Source organism: Chiloscyllium plagiosum, chromosome 40, assembly GCF_004010195.1.
Source record: "Chiloscyllium plagiosum isolate BGI_BamShark_2017 chromosome 40, ASM401019v2, whole genome shotgun sequence".
Taxonomy (NCBI): Eukaryota; Metazoa; Chordata; class Chondrichthyes; order Orectolobiformes; family Hemiscylliidae; genus Chiloscyllium; species Chiloscyllium plagiosum.
Genome location: NC_057749.1, coordinates 20,326,138 through 20,351,332, shown reverse-complemented (window position 1 = coordinate 20,351,332; position 25,195 = coordinate 20,326,138). Strand labels below are relative to the sequence as shown.

At 39.8% G+C, this 25,195-nt stretch overlaps 1 protein-coding gene across 8 annotated transcripts in view; it reads right to left on the bottom strand.

Moving 5' to 3' along the window:
• The window catches only part of LOC122542603 (casein kinase I-like), a 222,480-nt gene that overhangs the window by 17,849 nt on the left and 179,436 nt on the right, over positions 1–25,195 (bottom strand). For 6 of the 8 annotated variants that reach the window (XM_043680555.1, XM_043680554.1, XM_043680560.1 and 3 more), the window contains 4 exons: positions 20,299–20,397; positions 17,430–17,540; positions 15,025–15,131; positions 12,094–12,117 (listed from right to left, as the gene is read on the bottom strand). In XM_043680555.1, the coding sequence (XP_043536490.1) occupies positions 12,094–12,117; positions 15,025–15,131; positions 17,430–17,540; positions 20,299–20,397 (341 nt within the window). The remainder of the gene's footprint in view (positions 1–12,093; positions 12,118–15,024; positions 15,132–17,429; positions 17,541–20,298; positions 20,398–25,195) is intronic. The other 2 variants (XM_043680562.1, XM_043680561.1) reach the window with 2 other exon arrangements.

The following is a 25,195-nucleotide window of genomic DNA, read 5'->3' as shown; positions in this document are numbered from 1 at the left end:
AGATAGTGAGTTCTTATTACTCTTTTGTCTCAATCGTCATTATTTATTCTTTAAAGCAATTTGCACACAGCTTCAGTGATAAACGTTTTTCTCCTAACTACTTTGTTCCAATTATTTAAATGCTAATGAAGTGTTAACATCTGAGGCTCATTTATTTGTTTGTTCTCTTAGAAACATTTCTCTAGCATTTTCCGATGTTGCTTCTTGTGTTGGGAAAGTTCAGAGAAGGTTCACTAGGCTGATTTTTGGGGTCAAGTATTTGTCTTATGAGAAGGCTAGGCTTATATCCACTGGAGTTCAGAACAATGTGATCTTATTGAAAGATAGAAGACTCAAGGCATCTTGACAGGGTAGTTGCTGAAAGGATATATCCTCAATTCTTTCCTCATTAATTTCTGACAGTCTCTTCACCAGACAGCATTCAAGAACCTTTCAGGAAAATGGAGTTAAGGCCACAATCAGGTAAGGCAAGATTTTACCGAACCAGTAGCATAGCTGGCTGGAGAGATTGAATAGCCTACTTTTGTCCCTAAGGTTATAATTAACATGCTGAACATAGTCTCTCAAAGGTAGACTATTTGTAGAAAGGAAACTAATATAAAAATCCAGTTTGCACCTGTTGCAGTGATATCATTTTATTCCATACACAATCACTGTTCATGTACAGGAGACTGTAGTGCGTGTCCACAGTGCTGTTTCAACCACTCTGTTACCTGCAAAATTATTAACACCTAGATATAAGCTGACTATTCATTCTTGGATCCAATCAGTTACATGGAAACAGGCGAACTAACAGGGAAATCCAGTGTTCTATGTGGGAGGACTACAGAAGTCAGTATTTCCCTGACCTGCAACTGGTGATGTGATCCTTTCACAAATACTAAAGCTCTGAAGTTGCAGAGCATGTTAATGATATGACCTATCTCCCAAGTGGGATGGTGAAGCATCTGGAAAGTATCTCATTACCAGTGGAGTAGGTTTTACTAAGTGCATGCAACCTTTAGGGAATCTCCACCTTCTTACTTTCCCTGGGTTCTGTGCATCAGGCCAGCATTCTGCGACCATTCACAATTAGATGGCTGGTTTCAGTTTACATTTGAGAAATGTGCTAATCAGCAGTTCACTAAAAGAAACGACTCAAACCAAATCTCAGTATGTGACTGATATATAGGGAGAGCCACCAACAAAGTCACGAGCCGTCAGAATGGAGACAAATGGCATCAGAGTAGTAACAGGCTTTTCCTCGCTATTTAATATTGCCCCTCTGCTTCGGGAAGTAAAATCTGCACAGCCTTGTCATCAGTAATGACAAGTTCAAAATAAGTAATCTTGGTATTAGTTTACATCAGCGATGATATAAGCAACAAGTGAAGCATACTAATAATAACATTGTACGTTTCAAATGTCCTATATATAAACAAAATATAGATTTTGGCAGGTTTGTTTTTATAAACCCACTAGAGTGAAATCCCATTTTTGAGACTGCATTTACTGCTGTTTAAAATTAGCTTCCATATTGTTACAAATATTTAACTAAATTGGGAGAGTGTAAATCAATTTATTTAATTTGGTTAAATGCCAAGAAGCATTTAACAGGATTCTATCTGAGGCCTTTATAAGGATGAATGAAAACTGTGGGAGCATGGTAGTAGGCCATTCGCCCATTGAGCTTGCCCCATTCAATGCAATCATGGCCGATTGCCCACTTCAAACTCCTTTTTTTCCCATACACTTATCGTATATCCCTTTACATTGTTGGCATTTAGAAATCTGTCAATTACTGAATGAGAGCCTCCACAGCTCTCTGAGGTATAGGATTCCAAATCTTCACCACCATTAGAGCCAGAAAATTCTGCTCTTCCTCTCCTTGTTAAGTATTTTCCCTTTATTTTGAAATTGTGGTCACCGGTTCCAGACTCTCTAATCAGGGAAAACATCTGACCTGCATCTCTTCTGTCTATCCCTTCAAGGATCTTGTAGGTGTTAATGGGACACATCTCATTCTTCAAAATTCTAAAGATTACAGGCCCAGTTGTCCCAATTTCTCTGCGTAGGATAGCCCTACCAACTTAGAAACAAGACTGATGAACCTTTGTTGCTCTCCGTCAAAGGTAACCTTTCTGAACGTAAGGGACCATAATTGTACACAATACTCTAGGTGCAGCCTAACCAAACTCCTAAATATTTGAAGCAAGACTTCATTAATTCTGGACTCCAATCTTATGATGAAAGACAGCCTTCCATCAGCCTTCCTAATACCTCGCTGCACCAGCGTGTTTATATTCAGTGGCTTATTGAGGAGGACATCCAGGTCCTTCTGAGTATCAAATTTTCTAATCTCTTACCATTCAAAAAAATAGCATATCTGCTCCACTTACTAAAATGGATAACCTCATATTTTTCCACATTATATTCCATTTGCCAAGTTCTTGCCTACTGACCAAGTCTGTCCAAATCCTCTTGATTTGTATCTGGCACCTCTGCAGCACACATTGCCACCTAGATTTGTGTAATCTGTAAGTTTGGAAATATTAACATTAGGTCCACATATCCAAATTATTGGTGCAAACTGTGAACAGCTAATGCCCCAGGTACAAATCCTGCAGCACCCCATCGGTCACAGACTGCCACGGTGAAAATGAGCCATTTATTTGTCCAACAATTTCATATTCACAAATTCATGCTGACTACGTCCAATCAGATTCAAAAAATGTGGTGCTGGAAAAGCACAGCCGGTCAGGCAGCATCTGAGGAGCAGGAGAGTCGATGTATTGCGTATAAGCGCTTCATCAGGAATGCGATGATGAAGGACTTATGCTCGAAACATCAACTCTCCTACAGTCCTCTCTTTCTCCCTTTATGTCCAATCAGATCAACATTATCTTTGCACCATTTATCTCTTCTTTTAGAATAATTGGGGAAATGCCAGATACTACCAACGTAAGGCTAACACGTCCATGGTTCTCAATTTTTTCCTCTTCCTTCCCATGTAGTGGAGTAATATTTGTGACCTTCTAATCTGCAAGAAACGTAACAGAATCTATAGAATTTTAGAAAATGCAATGCATTTACCATTTCCATATTTGCCTGTTTGAATACTCTGGAATGTAGAATATAAAGTCCTGGGAACTTGTCAAAAAAAAACTGCCATTAATTTCTCCAATACAACCTTTTACCACTAATTTCCTTTAATTCCTCATTCTCTCTAGTCCCTTGGATCTTTAATTCTAGAAGACAGTTACAAAGTAAGCTTTTAGCTTCTGGTCATAAGTGTTATGACAGAACTTAAGAATGGCTAAAAGAAAGACATTTTGTGAAGCTTCATTGTCTAGCATTCACCAGGACATTTCACGAGAATACCAATTCAAGGAGAAATCACCACTTATACTGCATGAGAAGAAACCATTGAGTGGTTGAGAATTAAACCATGGGGGATTTTAATCTCCATGCTGATTGTTCGAACCAGCTTGGTGAGGGTAGCCTTGAGGAGGAGTTTGCTGAGTGTTTTCATGATAGTTTTCTGGAACAGTATGCAATGGTATCAACAAGAGAACAAGCTATCCTAGATCTGGTCCTGTGCAAAGACACAGGAATAATTAATGACCTCATGGTTAAGAATCCTTTTGAAAGGAGCGATCACAGTTTGGTTGAATTTAGAATACAGGTGGAGAGGGTCCTGTGTTTAAACAAGGGAGACTACAATAGTATGAGGACTTAGCTAAGTGTAGATTGGAAACAAAGATTTTATGTTGGGACAGTTGACGAGCAGTGGAGGACTTTCAAAGTAATTTTTCAAGTTGCTCAACAAAAGTATATTCCAGAGAAAAGGAAGGATTGTAAGAAAAGGGGTAACCTGCCATGGGTGTCTAAGGAAATAAGGAAGCCTATCAAATTGAAAGAGAAGGCATACAAAGTTGCCCAAAACAGCATGAAACTAGAAGATTGGGAAAACTTTAAAGGTCAACTGAAAGCCTCAAAAAGAGCTATAAAGGAAGATGGAACATGAGAAAAAAATCAGCACAGAATATAAAGCCAGATAGCAAAAGTTTCTATAAATGTAGAAAACAGACAAGTGGCTAAACGGCGGTCCTTTCGAGGATGAGAAGGGGCATTTAGTTATGGGATATGATGAAACGGCTGAGGCATTGAACAGGTATTTTGTATCGGTCTTCACAGTGGAGGACACTAATAACATGCCAGTAATTGACAAAGAGGTGAAGGTAGGTGAGGACCTGGAAACAATCATCATCATGGAAGAGGTAGTGTTGGGCAAACTAATGGAGTTAAGGATAGACAAGTCTCCTGGCCCTGATGGAATGCATCCCATAGTATTAAAAGAGATGATGGGAGAAATAGCAGGTGCACCGACAGTAATTTCCCAAAATTCACTGAATTCTGAGGCAGTCCTAGCAGAATGGAAAACAGTACTGTTTAAAAAGAGTAGACGACAAAAGATGGGGAATTACAGACCAGTTAGCTAAACCTCTGTAGTGGGGAAGATGCTATTTCTTCCTTGATAATAGACTCAAGCAAGGCATCTCGAGAGAAATTGAACATAGGTTCATGAAGGGCAGGTCATACTTAGCAAATCTTTTGGAATTCTATGAAGACATTATGACCAAGGTGGACAATGGGGACCCAGTGGATGTGGTGTACCTCAATTTCCAAAAGGCCTTTGATATGGTGTCACACAAGAGGCTGCTGCATAAGGATGCATGGCATTATGGGTAGAGAGCATGGATAGAGGTTGACTAACAGGAAGCAAAGAGTGGGGTTAAATGAGTGCTATTCTGGCTGGCAATCAGTGACTAGTGGTGTCTCTCGGATCAGTGTTGGGACCACATTTATTCACAATTTATATAGATGATTTGGAGTTGGGGTCCACGTGTAGTGTGTCAAAGTTTGCAGATGACACTAAGATGAGTGGCAGGGCAAAGCTTGCAGAGGAACATAGATACTTTGAGTGAGTGGGCAAAAATCTGGCAGATGGAATACAATGTTAATAAATGTGAGGTCATCTATTTTAGTAGGAGTAACAGTAAAAAGGATTATTACTTGAATAGTAAAACGTTGCAGCATGCTGCTATGCAGAAACACCTGGGTGACCTTGTGCATGAATCACAGAAAGTTGGTCTTCAAGTACAAGTAGTTAGGAAGGCAAATGGAATTTTGTCCTTCACTGCTAAAGGGATGGAGTTTAAAAGCTGCAGGGAGGTTATGTTGCAGCTGTACAGACTGTTGGTGAGGCCACACCTGGAGCAGTGTGTGCAGTTTTGGTTGCCTTACTTAAGAAAGGATGTACTGTCACTGGAGGGGGTGCAGAGGAGGTTCACTGGGTTGATTTCAGAGTTGAGGGGGTTGGCTTATGAGGAGAGACAGAGTAGACTGGGATTATATTCATTGGAATTCAGAAGAATGAGGGGGGATCGTATCGAAACATATAAAATTATGAAGGGAATTGATAAGATAGACGTAGAGAGGATGTTTCCACTGGCAAGTGAAACTAGGACAAGAGGATATCGCCTCAAGATTAGAGGGAGCAGATTCAGGACGGAACCCACAGGGTTGTTAATCTATGGAATCCCTTGCCCAGTGAAGTAGTCGATGCTACTTCAGTAAACGTTTTTAAAGCTAAGATAGATCTTTTTTTGAACAATGCAGGAATTAAGGGATATGGCGAGAGCATGGGTAAGTGGATCTGAGTCGACGAAAAGATCAGCCATGATCTTATTGAGTGATGGAGCAGGCACAAAAGGGCCAGACGGCCTACTCCTGCTCCTAAGTCCTTAAATTCATAAGTAAATCTGATTATTAGACTTTGTTTATCTTTAAACCAGGCAGGTTGACTTTGATTGGTCATGGCATTGCCATGAGATATGAAATCTCTGTCACGTATTTTGTTGAATTATAACAGACACAGTGTATTTAGCTTCTCTGCTATTTCCCCATTCCCAAATATAAATTCATCCAGCTCTACTTGTATTAAACTCACATTTGGCCAACATTTCCTTGTTAATACCCACAAAAACTTTTACAACCCATTTTTATGTTTTTTGCTAGTTTGCATTCATATTCTATTCTCAGTATAGTATATATGTAGGAAGAAAATATTTGTTCCAAGCCACATTGGATCATATTTTATACATAATAAGTATCAATGATAACTCGCATTTATATCACACCTTTAACACAGCAAAATGCCCCAGGATCCTTAAGAGCATAATACAACAATTTGACAGTAAGTCACACAAAGAGGACATCAAGGCAAAGGACCTAAAACCTGGTTAGACATAGGTAAAATGGGTAGAGAGGTTTAGATAGAGAATTTTAGAGTTTATGACTCAAGGCACACCCACCATTTGCCATTAAAACCAGGCATTTGCAAAAGGTCAGTATTCAAAACGTAGAGACATTTGAGAGTTGTACAGCTGGAGGAGGTTACAGAAACGGTAAGGGCTCAGACAACAGAGGATCTGAAAACAAAGGTGAGAATTTTAAAATCAAGGTACTGTTTCAAAGGGGGCTGGCACAGGTTAGTGAGCACTGGATGGTGCAAATTAGGATAAATGCAAAGTTTAGGACAAGGAAGTGCACAGAGAGTTGAAGGTGAAAGTCCAGCCAGGACTAATTTGAAATATCAAATTGAGAAGTGAAAAGTCAGAATCATCCTACTGAATGACAGAGCTGATTTCTCATTACAGAGACACAACCAATGGTGGCTTAACCTGAGGATCACTAATCCTTAAGCAAGGGGAAAGGTTAAGAAGGACAGTCCTTCGTGGTAATCTCAGCCAGTGTGAAAACTGAAATCCATACTGTTGGAATCACTCTGCATTGCAAATGAGCCATCCATAAAACTGAGGGAACCAACAGCCAAATTGAGAAATAAAAAAGGTTTTGGATGAGTGCTTCAGTAGATGAGCTGAGGCAGACTTACAGTCCCTCTGTTAGGGTGCTTGAGCTGAGGAAATACCCAGTTAGATACATAAACAATACACAAAACATTTGGTCAGTTTTAATCAATTTCATTTTAGGCAATGTTGGTAAGCAGCACAGAGTATGTGTTAACTAAGACTACCTCATAGTTGATTAAGAGTTGAGGCCTGGCAAGAATCAGAAAGACAAGCACAGTATAAGGTATTTAATTTCAACCTGACATTTTCACAGGAGTAGCTATGTGGGCAAATTTCACACACAAAAGAAATCAATCAGCTGGCTAACTGGATTGAAAAGCAGCAAAATGTTAGAATGACAGGCAGGAGGGTATCATTTCGTAAAACTGCACAGGGGATTAGAAAAAAAAGTGTGCCTCAGAAACACCGCAGGGTCTGGCAGCATATCGATATAAAAGAGTTAACATTTCAAGTCAGGACTGAAGAAGGGTCACTGGTTTTGAAACATTAACTGCTTTCACTCTCTAGATGCTGCCAGACCTGTCTACTCCAACGCACATTGTTTTAGTTTCAGATTTCCAGCATCTATAGCTCTTTGTGTTTATCCACAGGAGATTAGGCTGGATCTATATGGTTTTAACTATTTATGCACAATATGGAGATGGCAGCTTCAATGAAATCTGCTGACAAGTGATATGCGTCTGTTGCAAGTGAGAGGGGTCAGGGAGGGAATGGAAAATCTATGCATCTGGACAACAGAACTGCGCAGGTTAGCACACAGACGGATATTAAGCTAGATAAATGCAACAATCTGAATATCGAAAACACATGAAAAATATGGGAATGTGTCAACAGTGGATATCCTTCAGCAAAGATAACATGGTGGAAGCCATTTTTGAGAGTCAAAACAACACAATAGGCCATTCAGCCCACTCAGTCCATGCTAGCACTTTGCAGAAGCAATCTCATTCCCCTGTTCTATCCTTATAGCCTCACAAATTATTTCACTCAAGTGTCATCCCATTTCCTTTTGAAGGATCTTCCTCCAGAAATCCACGATTCTACAGTGACTAAGAAAAACCATTTCTACATTTGTTTGAATGACCCAACAGAAAGTAACTATGTGAAGCCACCAAAGTCATTTCATAATGAGAACTGCCTATTTGGACTTCTAAAGTAAGTGCGAGTAACTGAGTGAAAAAAAAAAATCATACTGTGGAGGATAGAAAACCAAATCTAATTTGTTAAGTGTGAGCCACAAGAAGGTAGATATAAAAGGCATTGCCATAAAATCTAGCCTGTTCTTTAATTCCTTCCAGGAAGGAAATCTTTCACCTTTACCGGGTCTGGCCTTTGCACGACTCCAGTCCCACACTGTATGATTGATACTTCCAAGATCTCTCAGGTAGTCTGGCAAGTAAATCAATTATAAAAACAAGCACTAGATGGCTCATTATCAACTTCTTTAGGAAGTTAGGGATGGGTAATAAATGCAGCTTTGCCAGTCATGCAAATTCCAAGAACAAATAACAGTCAGAAGTCATGTCAAGAAAATTGTGGATCAAAGATAAGGGGCATATTTTTGTTGTGTCACCATAGTCTTACCAGACCATAGGGTTCCTCTCTCATTAGAGAGAGAAGCAACTGGTGCTGGTTTAACCTGAGGGCCACCAGGTCTCAGGCGAGGAAGAGGTTGAGAAAGAGAGCCCTTCACGGTAACCTCAAGCCAGTGATGGGAATTGATCCCATGCAATCCAGCAATCCAGCCAGCTGAGCTACACCAATTCCCTGCATATTTTTAAGGTGAAGGGGGAAGATTTAAAAAGGACCTGAGGGGCAACATTTTCATAGAGGATGGTTCATGTGTGGAATGGACTGCCAGAGGAAGTGAGAGATGCAGGTACAGTTACCACATTTAAAAGACACTTGGATAGGTGCATGAAAAGGAAAGATTTAGAGGGATATTGGCCAAGCGCAGGGACTAATTTAGTTTGGGAAACTTGGTCAACATGGATGAGGTGGACCAAAGAGTTTGTTTCTGAGCTGTAAGTGATATAATGGAGGGAGCTCAGGGAGCAATGTGAATAATTCTGCATTCAAATTAAAATTCTCAGTCCTGTTTGCTTCATCTATGGTACAGTTAAAGAGAGAAACGTTTTGTTTGTTTTTAAATGGCAAAACGAATGGAGAATGCAGAATTTTTTGGGTGGAAGGAACAAGAGCACATCAATAACGACAGGCATTATAGGGAAGCAGAAGTTACTTACTTTTGCTCCTCAATACATATGTGAAAGTTGAAGTCATATCTATGAATATAGATGCTTATAAGTACATGTTGTGGGGAGGGAGAAAGGCTTTGTTGCAAAAGTGCTTGCTACTGTTGCGTTGGTAAGAGCAGAATTATTGAGTTACCCCCTTCGAAATGATACAGCTTTAAAGAACCAGATGCTCAATGGTTTTTGAGCTGAGAAGCCATGGAGGTGTTATACTAAGGAAAGTAACCAGAGAAGTAGATTTGGGGAGATATTTAAGCAGTTAATGCAATTCACATGTTGGGTGTCATGCAGGGAGAAACTTTGCAAAGTATTTCCCAGGAGACTAATTACAGGAGCAGATCACCCAAAAAGTACATGAACTTTGAAGGGAAGTAAATACTGGTTCATAGTTAATAATTTATTTTTCATAATCAAATCACGGTTGATTTGAAATTTCATCTCCGCATGAGAATATTCTTTTCAAATGATATCGCATCTTAAACTTGCAGCCTGCTGGTGAATGGATAGATGGCTTGCTCCCAGACCATTGTTAATAATCTCTCTGGCTGACTTCCAAGAAGCAGTACCATTTATTCAAAATATACTTTATTCTTCTCCTATTTCCTTCTATCCAGCAAATATCATCCTGGCATGATGTCGGGAGTCAGGAACTCAGGATTGAATTTATGGCCGTCCCCTGTCCTACAACACTGAGCACAGCAGGACTCTCAACATTTAGTGCCATCTGATTTTAAGGGGCTTTAAAAAAAAATTAAAACACTTTTGTTGTTCCACGTGGTACTCTTCCCCTTCCTCGAGTACCATTGCTCTTACTCACATTACACAAGTCTGGAAATGGATCAAAAAGCCTGCAAATGCAATTATACTACTTTTGCACGCTCTTAAAGCGGATCTACACACACAATCCCGGTAGAATGAAGTGAGTGAAGTATCAGCTTCTGATAGTTACTTCACAAATTCTGGTCATTAACTCAGTTCATGATTGTCAGACGAGGGATCTAAAAATTGCAACAGAATTAAGCAACAAAGCACGAAACCTTAACCAGACATGGCAGCAGTCGAATATAACGATTTTTAAAAAAATGATATTTAATCAAACTGATATATTCCAAAGTCAAGCCCAATTTTATTGCAAAATAATGGTCATAGTTTAATAGCTTCTCTGCTTAGGGTTTTGAAACTTTATTCCCAATTATTTGTCGGAGCATTTGGAAAGAGAATTGCAGTCGTCCACTGTAATAAAATAGGCAAAAGTGAGGACTGCAGATGCTGGAAATGAGAGTCCAGCTTAGAGTGGTGCTGGAAAAGCACAGGTCAGGCAGCATCCGAGGAGCAGGAAAATCGACATTTCGGGCAAAAGCCCTTCATCAGGAAGGGCTTTTGCCCGAAATGTTGATTTTCCTGCTCCTCGGATGCTGCCTGATCTGTTGTGCTTTTCCAGCACCACTCTAATCTAGACACTGTAGTAAATGTTGACGTTACAAACACATGTGGAGCCAAATTGCAATACACTTACATCTCTATTCAGTAAATCTAAACTAACTGAAGCATGTTGACCATTGCTACAGTTTTGACTTATATTTTCAGTCAAGCGATAACTAAAGGCTATTTTAACTAAAAGCACAACTTTGTAGACCTGGAATTCAACAGCATAATTTTAAATTTCTTCTGCAGGAGAATAGGCTGTCAGGACTGTGTCATAGAATCATACAGCACAGAAACAGACCCTTCTACCCAACTCATCCACGCGAACCAGATTTCCTAAACCAAACTAATCTCATTTGCCTGCATTTGTCTCATAAGCCTCTAAACCTTTCCTATTCAGGTACCTGCCCAAATGTCTTCTAAATGTTACAATTGCACCCACCTCTACCACTTGCCCTGGCCGTTCATTCCATACATGCACCACTCTGTGTGAAAAAGTTGCCCCTCAGGTCCTTTTTTAAATATTTCCCCTCTCAGCTTAAACCTATGCCCTCTAGTTTTAGACTCCCTACCCTGGGGAAAAGACCTTGGCTATTCACCTTCTCTATGCCTCTTTATAAGGTCATGCCTCCTACACTCCAGGGGAACAATGTCCCAGGCTATCCAGCCTCTCTTTATAACTCAAAACTCTGTCCTTACTTAAAACATGCAATTTAGAACTAAGCAGATGGGAAGGAAGTAAAATCTCTACTTAATTATCTTGTGGTTTGTTAAACTTAATTTATGTTAAATATCACATTAATCTGGTACTCAAAGACAGGTGTTTTCACATTTCTTGGAAAATATTTAACTTTTTTTTTTCAAATTGACCCAAACATTGAGATTGCTGGAGGCAACTGTCAAGAACCTGATTCAAGGAGTCTCTGCAGCTGATCGAGAGCTGTCTCTGAGGAAGTATTTTTCATAGGAACATCAATGGTACCAGACACAGATGGAATAACTATAATCAGCTTGTACAGAATCAGCACAGTCTCTGTGACATTTGATTGCTACACCATTGAAAAGCACAAAAAGACATCTTTGTGGCTACAAGAATCAACTAAACATGCTTCATACACCTGTCCTAGAAGTCAAACACAGTTGCATAATTGCTCAAATGATCAACTGAACGATCAAAAACTGAACTGGAAATCTGCAAGGCTGTTTGCAGACGTATATTTGACTCTAAGCAAACTGATTGTGACAAAAGCCATGACTCTGAACGACCTAAGTTTTCAGTATTTTCTTCAAGTCCAAAGCACAGACTTGACTTCTGTTGCTAATACCACTTGTACTGCAAATTTTCATTCAAGTTTCTACTTGATTTACGTGGTGGTCAAACCTAGAGGTCAATCATGAGTTCACGTAACAGCCATCCAAGAGGATAGATTGTCACTTTTTGTTTGTGTCATTCTAGCCTGGTCCACTCCCTCTTTCCCTGATCAAAGAGAGGGACTCACCACATGTTGAGCACTTTGATGCAGCTACAAAGAGTTTAGAGAGAAAAGACAACAGATTAATCAAAGGAGAAAGCGCCGCCGTTAAGCTTATCATGCACATGGCTCACAAAGGTGGGGTGAGGGAGGGAAGACGTAACTACACAACAAGAGGGCTTCAGAAAACAGCAAGGGTGAAGTTAGTGGGATGGAATGAGGGAAGCAAAGAGCGAGATAAGGAAAGGGAGCACAGGAAAAGCAAAAAAGATTTAACTGAATAGAATTCCTGGACACAAAAACCATCCAATTAGAATGCAGAAGCTAGTCAAGTGACAAGTTGTTTGTCAACTAGAAGAAGTGAAAGAAAAGTCACATCAATATTCAAGGCAGACGCCATTTTGAGTAGACAGCTGAACTGTAACCTCTCACCTTCCAGATGTTTGGCTTTAATGCTTTACATTCTCACTAGCTGCAGTGGTTAAAGTTAAATCAGGCTTTGATTTTCCAACATCTTCATTATACACAGTATTTACTCTCTATTGAATGATAAATGAAATGTTCCTTATTAACTGGTAATTACATTTTTTCATGGAATAATAGAAAAAAATCAAAAATTCAAAAAAAGGCTTTTAAGTAGCAAACTTTACACAGTCTTCAAAGGATCTTTATTCCATCAAATGATTTGATGTTCAAAGGCCCTGTTATCTGTATTGACCTCAATTTCCTCTTCCCTCAGTATTGCCGAGGCTGCAAATTATGAATAAGAAAGGCAAGCAACTTGAGCATTTCAGCCGTGCATTTGATCTAACCTGCAGACTGCCATACCAAACAAAGTGGATCTTCCTTCCGGACATTGCAAAAGGACCAGCAATTCAATTATGCAGACATGTTTTGAAGAGTTATAATTTCTGTTCAACAGAATTCTAAGTCTTGATCATAAACCCTTTTACTGCCACAGAACACATCTTTCTACTTGGCGTCTCAGAACTGTAACCAAAGTATAAAACTGTATCGCCATGGTAACCTCATGTATTTTGCTACAATCTTTCTCCCTTTTTGTAGCTTGCTACTTTTCAGTGCTGCACTGTCCTAGTTCAACACAATGATCATTGGTTAAACTCTTAATGCATTCTGACAGCAAGGTACAGGTGAGGTGGGATGGGGGGTGGTGGTGTGGTAGGAAAGGAGGATTTAGGGAGGCCTGTAACAATCCAGCTTAAAATGAAGATAGTAAAGGGAAAACATGATTTGACAGGGTTAGCAGTTAACGGTCAACTGCATTAGAACGGTCAACTACAGTTTAGCCAATACAATACAATCTTCTTCAAGGAAGAGTTTGTTGAGATTGTTCTAATTATGCTGGCATGAAAAGCGTATCAGGAGAAAATGATGGAAATGCAGGAATTATTAACCCTTTCACTGGCACACACCAATATTTACATATCAACAACTTTATCTCTTCTGTGCCTATACACAATGATAGGCATTAAAAGGAATAACATCTTAAAGATATATTTTTTCACTGCATGTATGGGACACCAACAAACATTTCCTAGTAGATCATTAAACTTGTAAAACATAGGTCCCAATCAACAATGTGATATTTTATCAAAAAGACACGCATTTTGTTAAAGAGATGATCTAAAGTGTTAATCCCTCGGCTCCTTGAAATATCGCAAACTAATGCTGATGTTTACAAGTCAGGAATTCTCAGCGAAAGTGAGAACACCAAAAGCCTGAGATGAAAGACATTCTTCTCTGTAATCATGAAAAATACTGCAGGTTCAAGAGTTGATGCATCAGAAATCCTGCCCATTCTGCTATTGGGTTATCCAGATCTTTTTCCATCAAGTCTGTTCTAACCAGAACAAGCACCTAACACTATTCAAGAAAAAACTCAACAAGGAAAGGCATTAATATTAACCAAAATGAGACAGTGAAAGGGTTAAAAGGATTATGGAAAACCGCTGCTCCATCCGCGTGGGTCACAGTCTGCCTTGCATGCACTCACCAGCCAGATACATTTCAATGAAGGTCAATGCTCCACATTTTAAGAATCCATCACAAAAAATGCCATTGCCTATGAATGCCCATGGATGCCAGCTTTTAGTTTTGGAATATACTATAAATTTGGGAACTATATGGAAAAGAATCCTGTCAGTTCAGTTAAATACTTAGATGTTAGGTGAAATAAGTTCAGTTTTGGAAATGAAGGTCACAAATGCAAACACGGCAGAATAATGCAGAGACTTGGGGTGTTTTCCCATTGTTTGCTAAACTGTCAAGTTCACTGCATTTTGTTGTTGACTAAGAAGTCATATTAAGGCACATTACCAGGCATCAAGCAAAAAAGATGCCATTTTAGTGAAATGAGGTACTATTTTATCAATTTCTTTATAAGAGTAGGGGGGCCAAGGAGCAGAGGTTTGGACCTCTCTCTCATTTACAGCAGTTGATAATAAGTCCATTGACAGTTTTAAATTCAAGATTATTACATTTTTATTAAGCAAAGATATTAAGGGATATGGGCCAAAGGCAGGTATATGGAGTTAGGGCACAGATCAGCCATTCTCTTATTAAATGGCAGCGGACTCAAAAGACTGAATGGCCTACTCTTGTTCCTATGTTCCTAGCCAAGTGTTGCTGTAAGGGTTGGAGTCAGGAAGTAGTGCAAAGTTAAATTGGAAACTTTAACTTTAGAAAAATGACCAATTAAAATTTCCTTCCCCATCTTTCAAGTTTCATACGTCGATCTGAACAGTAAATATACACCTGCCTTAAAAAAGGTCCACTCAATGCTGAGTGTCTGAACTCCACTGGAGCCTTGAGCAGAATATTCTAAGTTGAACATGTCTCTTTTGAGGTTGCAAGAGCCAACACAACAACTGAAATGAATAGAGTAAGGTGGAGCATTCACCAAGCATAACAGGGTGTAATGTATCATAGGGCACATACTTAGTATCTTCTGAAAGTTCCACCTCTGGTTGGGCTGCGATTGGTGCACTGGAGTGTGCTGCTGTTGGGTCATCGACGTTGAGCTCGCCGTTAGTTGAGCTGACCACCTTTTAAGATAAACAAGGATAATAATTTTACACAGATACAGATCACGTCATTTAATCTGAGTGTGCTAACACTTGTGATTTACTTGATGGAAACTTATGTCACCTTTCTTCTTTATCTTCCCTTGACAATACACACAATTATAGTAACTGAAATATAACATGAGTCCCCTTCACAGCAGATTTATTAATTAGGAGCATCAGAAATCATTTTCTTGAAGGCAACTGGTCTAAATTGAGTAGATGGTTAACAAGACTCCAGATACAACACAAAGCTGCTTCTGGGTGTGTATAATGGCTTCTTGGGTATGTATCTATCGTCATTGGAAGGGAGAAATTTTGGGCACTGTCAACCTATATAGTTCAAGCTCTTTCACCTCCTTCTGTTAAGTGATAGAAAACTGAGGCAGCAGTTTTTTTTTTAAAAAGTCCGATAGTTTTAAAGAAATCTACATATGTGTCAGCCACCATGCACACAGTAATTCAAAAACGACCAGATGCTGCCATTGTGTATTCCAGATCTCTGAAAGTTGCCACCCAGGTAAATAGTGTGGTGAGGAATGCATATAGCGTACTGGCTTTTATTGGTAGAGGAATTGAGTTCCGGAGCCCTGGTCATGTTGCAGTTGTATAAGACTCTGGTGCGGCTGCATCTGGAGTATTGTGTGCAGTTTTGGGCTATTACGAGGGGGCATAGCTTTAAATTAAGGGGTGGTAGGTATAGGACAGATGTTAGGGGTAGATTCTTTACTCAGCGAGTCGTGAGTTCATGGAATGCCCTGCTAGTAGCAGTGGTGGACTCTCCCTCTTTATGGGCATTTAAACGGGCATTGGATAGGCATATGGAGGATAGTGGGCTTGGATCGGCGCAACATTGAGGGCCAAAGGGCCTGTACTGCGCTGTATTTTTCTATGTTCTAAAACTTGCTTCTGTTCCTCCATCGGCACAAGTCACAGGGTTTGAGGTAGTTTTTAGTTTTGGCTGTCATGCAGTCGATTTTCATTACTACAATCTAGCGTGGACAGAAACACAATGCCAAACTTGGTTGTGCTGCTAATTTTTGGGAAGCTGCTACCTGCTTTGCTTAGTGTCAAATGTGAAGCCAATTCACTGATGTGGTGCGTGATTACCATAATTTGCTCTCTATGTGCAGGACAATCTTGGCTGCACCGACAGCTAGCATCATATCTTAATATATACACCCCTTAGGTTCAGCAGCGGCTCAGTGATCATGATCTGATCAGAGATTGAAGCACATTGTACACTGTAATGTACTTTTTAGGTGGTCATTAAAAAACTTATAGAATCTGTTCTCCATGCTTAAGTTGAATGCTCGTTAGAAAGATGCTTACAGATACATCTAAAGAGGCCAGAACTGTGGTTTTGTGCAAAGAGGATTTGCACCACGTGGAAGTGTAAAGAATTATTATTGTTTACACATTACCAAAATATATTGAAAGGAATGCTCCAGGATAATGTTACATTTAAGCAGTAACATAGAATGCTTCCCTGTACTACTCGCTTTCTTTTCTCGCGGCATGTAAGCATGCGCTACCAGGTCCTGATTCTCTCCCTGCCTTGCTTTTTACCTATCGCTTGACCACCTTGGCACATATGAAAGGGTGTCTGCCAGTCATACTGTTTAGCCATCACCTCAGAGTTAGAAGGACACGAATTGAAGTGCCATTTCAGAGAACTGAGTACAAGATCTGATGACACTCCAGTGCGGTACCTGGGGTATGCAGCTCTGTTGGGAGGTGCTGCAGTTTGAATGAACACTAAATAAAGGCTAATCCACCAATTCAGACAGATACAAAGGCTCCAAATGTGCTTTCTCAAAGAAGAGTAGGAGATTTTTTTGCTGGTATCCTGACTAATAAACTGCTGTTTGGAGGAACTTGCTATGCACAAAATGAACGCTGCACTTACTTTAATCGAACACTTGAAAAATACCTCACTGGTCAATGAGCAACACTGGATGTCCTGATGCAGTCAAAGGGACTATAGGAAAGGTATAGATTTTACTTTTCTTTGCTCATTTGGTATTCCTGAAATGAACAGGATACAGCCTGGCACATTCGAGAATCAAATCAGCGTACTAGAACTATAGATATTATTTCTTGGAAGATCTATCCTCACTCCCATCACTTCACCTCCATTAGATCTGAAGCAAATCTGGTTCTCAAAGCAGAAGTCTGGGACAACTCTGCTCTAGGGAGGCACAGAGCATCATGATTTGGCTTTAATCCTGCACAATTAAATCTCCATCTGGTAATGAATCACACAAGAAGATGTTATACCTGGACTGAGCCCCCGTGTCTGTCTGACGCCAGCTGGGAAGTCAGGTATGAAGGATTTTGTTGCCGATTAGGCTGAATTTCCCATGCTCCTCTGCGGTCAGCTCCTCCTGTCTATTCAATGATTACAAGAGGGGAGGGATACAATTTTGGGATCCATGCAGTACAACAGGCCCAAGCAAAGCAGTAAAACAAAAAGTTAGTCATTAGGGATTAGTAAACTGGTTAGCAAAGCACAAATGGTGCAGTTCTTAGGTATGTCACAAGACACAGATTTCTCACTGCATGTTTTGAAGAAATTCAAATGGAATCTGCTCCAAAGTGAAATTCTTTTTGAAAGTAAATGTTTGTCATGGATACCAGAACATAAGAGGATTTCCTGAACTTAGTGAAGAATTTCATTCGGCTTGACTGAAGTTAAACCCACGGAAACACCGTTTGCACATCGTCACTGATGGAGGTGGTACAGGCCAAATGGAATTCCCCATTTCCCCAAAACTTCTTACAATTCAGGGCAAACAGTATGTCAAAAGTCATGTCTCTCATCAGCAGGTGTACAAGTTGATTGTAAGATCACAAGACAGTGGAGGAGGTGGTCAATCTGCTCCTCAAGCCAGTTCCGCTTTCAATAAGATCACGGTTCATCTGATCTTGGCCTTTACTCCACTTTTTCACCTGTTCCCCATTCTCTAACTCCCCTGCCAATCAAAATTTCTCTAATTCAGCTCTCAAATATATTCGATGATTCAGTCTCTACTGCTCATTGTGAAAGAGAATTGCAACGGCAAATGATCCTCAGAAAAAGTTATTTCTCATTTTAGGTTCAAAAGGAAAATCCCTTATTTGAAATTTTGCCCTCGCTCTAAATTCGTGCCCAAGAGGAGCCAAGAGGGGTCACCTCTCAACATGAGAATCCCAGCTATCACCCCAATGAACTTTTTTGTGAACTTGCTCCAAAATAAGTAAACTCCTCCATAAGTAAGGTGGCCCAAATTGTACACGGCACTATGGCAATGGTTTGGCCCTGTAAGTTGTAGTAAGACTTCACTTTTTTTGTTATTCCATTCTTCGTACAAATAAGATCAACATCACAGCTGCCTTCCTCATCACTTGTGCTATCTGTAAATTAACGTTTTACGATTTATGTACAAAAACACTCAGATCTCCAGGTAAGAAATCATGGACAACTGATATTCATATTCATTAGTCAAATCAAATTGATAAGAATAGTGCAGAGGATGACTTCAAGCGTAATCAGGATAGTTTCTTAGAATGATAGATTGAGGAACCATCCAGGGTGCAACCTATTTAGACCTATCATGGAGGACCTGCTGGGCAGAAATGATCATAACATGACAGCATTTCACTTTCAGGTTGAACGTAAGAAATTTAAATCTAAAACTCCTTGCAGATTCTTACAAGCCCAAGTATTTTTTGGTTTGTACTCTTGCCCTACAGTGTAACTACTTAATGGGTGGGGGGGCATCTATATTCCATTGTCAGCATTGACTTACTTCCTTTGCTAGTTCTTATCTCCACCTTGACTTACTCCACATCTTGATCGTCTGAGCGAAGATCATTTCTCACCACTACACTGATCTCAACCTTTATTAAAAGAGCTACCCCAACTTCTAATTCTTTTAATCCTATCCTTTCAAAATGTCAAAACTTATTTCTCTCACTTCCAACTCTGAACAATGTATTTAGCTTTGCAATTGTATTTACTAATACCAATTTTCACAAAGGTCAGGTAGCAATCCAAAGATTATGTTTGTGGTTATGCTTTTTCATTCAGTCCCAGTTGCTCATAATAAGCAAAACCTCTTTTTTTGCCTAACCTATGTCATTGGTACCCATGTGGGCCATGACAGTTTAGTCCTTCCCCTCCCACTTTACACTCATTTCCAAACCATATCATCATCCTTAACCCTGGCAGGCAACACAGCCTTCAGTGCTCAACAGTCATTGCCTATGTGAAGGAATCAGTAACTGGTAAAGAGGACGAAAGAAGAAATATGTTGAATACCTAGTGGAATCCAAATAAAATACAATACAAGGTTTTGTGAAAAGGTCAGATTGGAGGTTGATGGTATGTGCTCTTGAAACTTTGAGCCCAATAGATAAAATTGCAATGCACATTACCCTTTTTTAAGAGTGGACAAGTTTACTGACATACCTAATAATGCACCAGAGCAACCCAAGTGATTAATTGTCCATAATCGCTGCCTTCAACCGTGAAAATTTGTAGCGGTTCAAAAGGCAAGTGATGTTCTATTCAGGATAAATTAGCAAAATACTGTTGCTTACTACGAATTTCACCTGCATTAGAATGCCAGGGCGATCTGCCACTCCAACTCCCTGGAGACAACACACTATTCACAACCAGTTAATGGGATGTTAACAAATGACCCAATAAGGAGACTGGTGAATTGGTGAAATCGATGCCAGTTTCATACAAAGCCATGACAAGCTTCAGCACACAATTCAATGCCACTTTACCAACAATGAGGACCCGAAATGATGCAGACCCTTTGCTTTTCCCATCCCTATAACTGTCATTAATTGGGAGAAACATTATATAAAGAGATCAGAATGGCAGATCCCCATCAAATTGGGGGTAACAAAAAACAAAAAGTGCTAGATTTTAATTAATTACTTGTGCATGGGCTGCAGTACTCCTCCTTCCATACATGTGAACAATGTTTGATCTTTTACATCATATTTTCAGTAACTTCGGTGACAATAAAATCTCATTGTAATTCTAGGTAATTACAGCTTTGGAATGGTCACAGTTCCTCAAAAAGGGGCAAACGAGTCCACTGAATCCCAACAGGCTAGTCAAAAGATTGAAATAAACCAGAGCTGGACAGACCTGGTTTCGGAGTGGCTGCTGATGCGTGGCTTTTTCTCGGTGTGTGTGGCCTTCTCTGTTTAGTCCATGATCCCCATGACTGGGTCCAACTGGTGTGGGCTGTGGGACATACACAAAGGCAGGTGAGGTTCAGAGCAGAACAACCTAGAAGCATTTTATTTCCTATAATGTGCATCACCAGTCTGTTTCAAGTGGGGAGCAGGATCCAAGGGATGTTTGGGAAATCCTTCTATCAAAGCTGACCATATCTGCCTTCAGCATCTTCACCTCCCCACTTTGTATTTTGTTACATCACTTCAAAAAGAGGCTGTAGTGGTGAGTACATTCAACAGTCTCCTAGTTTAACGCTGCTAGGAGGTGCATCAACTGAAAAGTAAATCTCTTCGCACATTTTCCCCCAGTTACTTTGAAATCTACAGTTTCCTATGAATTGATTCACCTAGTGGTTTAATGCAGAACAGGATTTTGTGGTTGCAATGATTGTGAAACTGTTACCATTCACTACCCTTGTTTCTCTGAATCTAAAAGTAACTTCAGATGCCTTTAGGTGTGCAGTTAAACACCAGCATCCAGAAGATGCTGTCAGTCATTCCATACAGGATATAAATGGCGATCAGTTCAAAATCACTCAGTGAAGAAACCTAACTGTTGAGTCTCATGATAAAAACCAGCGAGGAAGATACATCTCATTGGACAAAGTGTAGCCAGGTTCTTATTGATATAAGCAGCTGATAATTCATTCTGAATAGCTTATCTATACCTGAAGAACTATCAAATTAGTACAGTATCAAATTTCTTCACTGTAAAAGAAATCTCAACTGCAAATCAATTTTTTCCCTTAAATGGTGATATTTCCTTTCCATTTTATCCTGTGTCCCAATCATTGATTCTGCTTTAAAATTTTAAATTATAAATAGAAAAGTCTGTTTTTTTTTACTTCCTGAGTTATTGTCTTTTCAGAATGAGATGGAGAGCTTATCCTGTTACTGTTGTTGGATACCTTATGGCCTCTGAAAAAAATAAATCGGTAACTGGGACTTTAGACCTCAGAGATTGTTATGTCTTTGTGTGCAGCTTTATTCAAGGTCAGAGGTAGGCTTTGTCACTTTGCCACTCACCATGAAATCCAAGCCATTAAACTGATTTCATCGCTATGAAAATATTGAGATCATCTTCAGTTTGACCGTAGCACCAGTGAACACCTTTTCAACTAATTGGGCTTTCCAGAATAGGGTTTGTTTTAAAAAAAAAAGGTACTCTCAGCTGAAATCCTTGAATTCTTCATGACGCTTGATCAAGAATTTCTTTATAGGTTATTGTCAAATAATCCAACTGCAAGGATACAGCTGGGTACAGCTGTACTCTGGGTACAGCTTGCACTCTGGACTTTTCAGTTATTGTACTCAAAACCGTGACTCCCTATGGCATTTAACTTGGGTTAATAGTCAGCATCCCAACAGGACCAAGAAACAGAAAACCTTGGTCGTTGGACATTTATTCCCACATAAGATCTACCTGATTTTCAAGACAGCACAGGATCTCATTCTAGTTTTAAAATGCTACTCAAATTTATTAAATTAACAATGAACAAGCGATTGTATGACACTTACTGATGGTAAAATATGGACTTAATGGAAATTATACTGACTCAAAGGGACAGGTTTTTTTTGTGATTAGATTAGGTTCCCTCCAGTGTGGAAACAGGCCCTGTGGCCCAACCAGTCCACACCGACCCTCCGAAGAGTAACCCACCCAGACCCATTTTGTCCTGAACATCTCCTTTGAGCTGAGGTGTCAGTTAAAATTTATCTTCCTCTGTAAGATACAGCCTATTTAAATTAAATACACCTGGAAGATTGCGCTATATTTCCTTATTTTGAAAGCCCTCAAGTAATTGCCAAAACATGTTAGAAATACTTTAAAGACCAGACTCAATTCAAAAATCAACTGGAAGCCATGCTGGCCTGTTTACTTGAAAACCTCGGTTTGCTCACAAGCTTGCTATTAGGGCAAAAGAAACAAAAAAAACAAAAACAAAATCTCGAATTTGGGAATAACAATATAGATTGTCTTTTAAAGTCTTCAGTGTGACATTTGATTCAATGGAAAATCTAAGTAACGCAAGAGACAACTGTTTTGTGCTTGCCACATGGGCAATTCTGCCAAAGCCCCTTTTAAAACTACTTGCAACAAGGGTTAAAGTAAGATCCTTGATATGTATTTATGAAACCAAAAGTAAGCTACAATAGAATTACCATGCAGGATTTTACAATCAGTCCTGCAGACGCAGCAAATGGAGATAGATCCACACAAATTGAAATATTCATCTTTAACTGAAGATTGTCTCCAAAAGCCAATTTTTCAGTCAACATTGCACTGTCCCTGATTCTCAGTTTGGAGTAACCATTTCAAAATCTTCACTCGTTACTTATGGGAACTCAAAGCCCATGTCAAATTGTCTTAGCAACCAAAGAACAAATATAAGTTTGACTGAAACAAGTTCACTCATTGGCACGGCTATAAAGGTTAGGACACTGAAAGAACTAAAAACATGCATTTTGCAATAAACAGATTTCCTGATGAAGGGCTTTTGCCCGAAACGTCGATTTTCCTGCTCCTCGGATACTGCCTGAACTGCTGTGCTTTTCCAGCACCACTCTAATCCAGAATCTGGTTTCTAGCATCTGCAGTCATTGTTTTTACCTAGATTTCATATAATTAAATATTTAAGTTAATTCTACAGTATAGCCTCAGAGTGCTGCCAGAGCAAATTGAAAATTTTGTGGGAGGGGGTTATAGATATACATCAATCACCAGCATAGCCCGAGAGACCTCTTCACCAACAGCATATTTAGAATGTGGAAACAGCGACAGCATTGTGGTATTGTAGGTGGCCTAGTAATCCAGAGAGACAGATTATGCTCTGGGGATCATGGCAAATGATGGAATTAACATTTTTTTTTAAATCTGGAATTAAAAGGCCTATGTTGACCATGAAACCATTACTGATTCTTGTAAAAACTCATCTGGTTCAGATTACCAATGGCCAGAAACTGAACACTGCTTGCAAGTTCCCCTCTAAGCAATTCCCATCCCAACTAGAAAATATATCAGCATTCCTTTACAGTCAGAGTAAAAATGCCCAAACTCCCTCCCTAACAGCACTGTGGGTGTACCTACATTCAAAGTTTGTGAGAAGATTTGTAGCTCGGAAGCGGCAGAGACAAACCACTATAAATGCCAGAGGAAACAACACAGAAGCGCTTCACAGGAGGCTCCCAAGCACTGAGGATGTCACCTAGACAGGGGACGAAATGTTTGCGACACAAATTCCCAGCTCGGCGAACAGTACCACAACGGTGTACCTACATGAAATGGACTGCAGTGCCTCAATAAGGAAGTTCATCACCACCTGCTCAAGGACAATTAGAGATGGGCAATAAATGGTGGCTCAGTCAGCAACACCCACATCCCCGACAGAACTAACAATTACTGTCCACACATGGAGGAGCAGTAATGAACAGAATAGAAGCATATAATATGGAGCTAGTAGAGTACAAAGGAGAAAGAACTAGGAGGGCAGATAGGGTGAGGTGAAGAGGTTTAAACATGCTGTTTCTGTACTGTAAAATTATATGCAATTCCACTTAAAGAAAATACTTTTCCCCTTAACACTACAGGCCATTAGGTTAGCTTCCCTGATTTAAAAATCACCTGATTTCCCCCCAACCCTCAAATCCTATCTCAAATTGGAAAATACCAGATATAGCCTTGATACCTCTCCTCAATATGTGCATTGAGATTGAGAATTCACTGCACTCAAAAGCCACAGGAACGTTGAGATATAAAATGGGGAACAAATCCTGCTTAGCACATGCCTCCGACTGTTCTTCTTTGTATCTACGTGCTGATCTGATGGGAGTTGATAAGAGTATGAGCATATATAATGTAACTGGGGCATGTTTGTGAAATTTAAATTCCTTACATCCCCTGAACAGACTGCCTTTGCCCCCACCCACTCTAAAACAGCAAACAAGTTAAATACACTGAACCACTTATTTGCTTATGATAACAACAGAAGATTAATATCAAAGGCATATCAAACACTGCTAATTTCAAACATCCGGTTATAATCAGATTTCACTCATTAAACAACATTTATACTGTGTGCAACCCAACTTTAATTTGCAGTCTGGAGTTGCTAATTCTTTACCAATCAAATTGTATTTCATTAAATAAAAATAGATGTTGATGATTTCAGTGCCAACACAAATTTTGCTGAAAGGTTTTTTTCACCCAAGCAACCAACACATAAATTATACAAGGTCTATAGCCTTAATCGGAATTAAGAGCAAACCAAATTATCAGTTTGACGAGTAGCTCTGAACAAGCCGCACCAAGAGTATTCGCTCAGTGAACTTCAACTGTGTTTACGCACATTTCTCTCTGCAAGCTCCTGAGCAATGGAATGCCATCTGGAAAATCTTATTCATGCCCTGGAAACTCATGGCCTGAGTACCCCACAATTTCCAATTTCCAGACGGGTCAGGTTGTAATTGTTTGGAATCACAAAAATTCTGTTCACATCAACCGTCTTGATGACCTGTTTCCATATCGTTTGCTAATTCATACATGGGATGTGGAAATCACTGGCTGAGCCAGCATTTATTGTCCACTCCTAGTTGCCATCAAGGAGGTAACTGCCTTCTTGCACCAATGTAATCCATTTGGTATGTAGACCCACAGTACTAATAAAGGAGAGTGTTCCAGGATTTTGACCCAGCCACACTAAAGGAACAGTTCCAAGTCAAAGTGGTGACGGCTTGGCTGGGGGGCGGAGGTGTGTGTGTGTGTGTGTGTGTGTGTGTGTGTGTGTGTGTGTGAGAGAGAGCGAGTG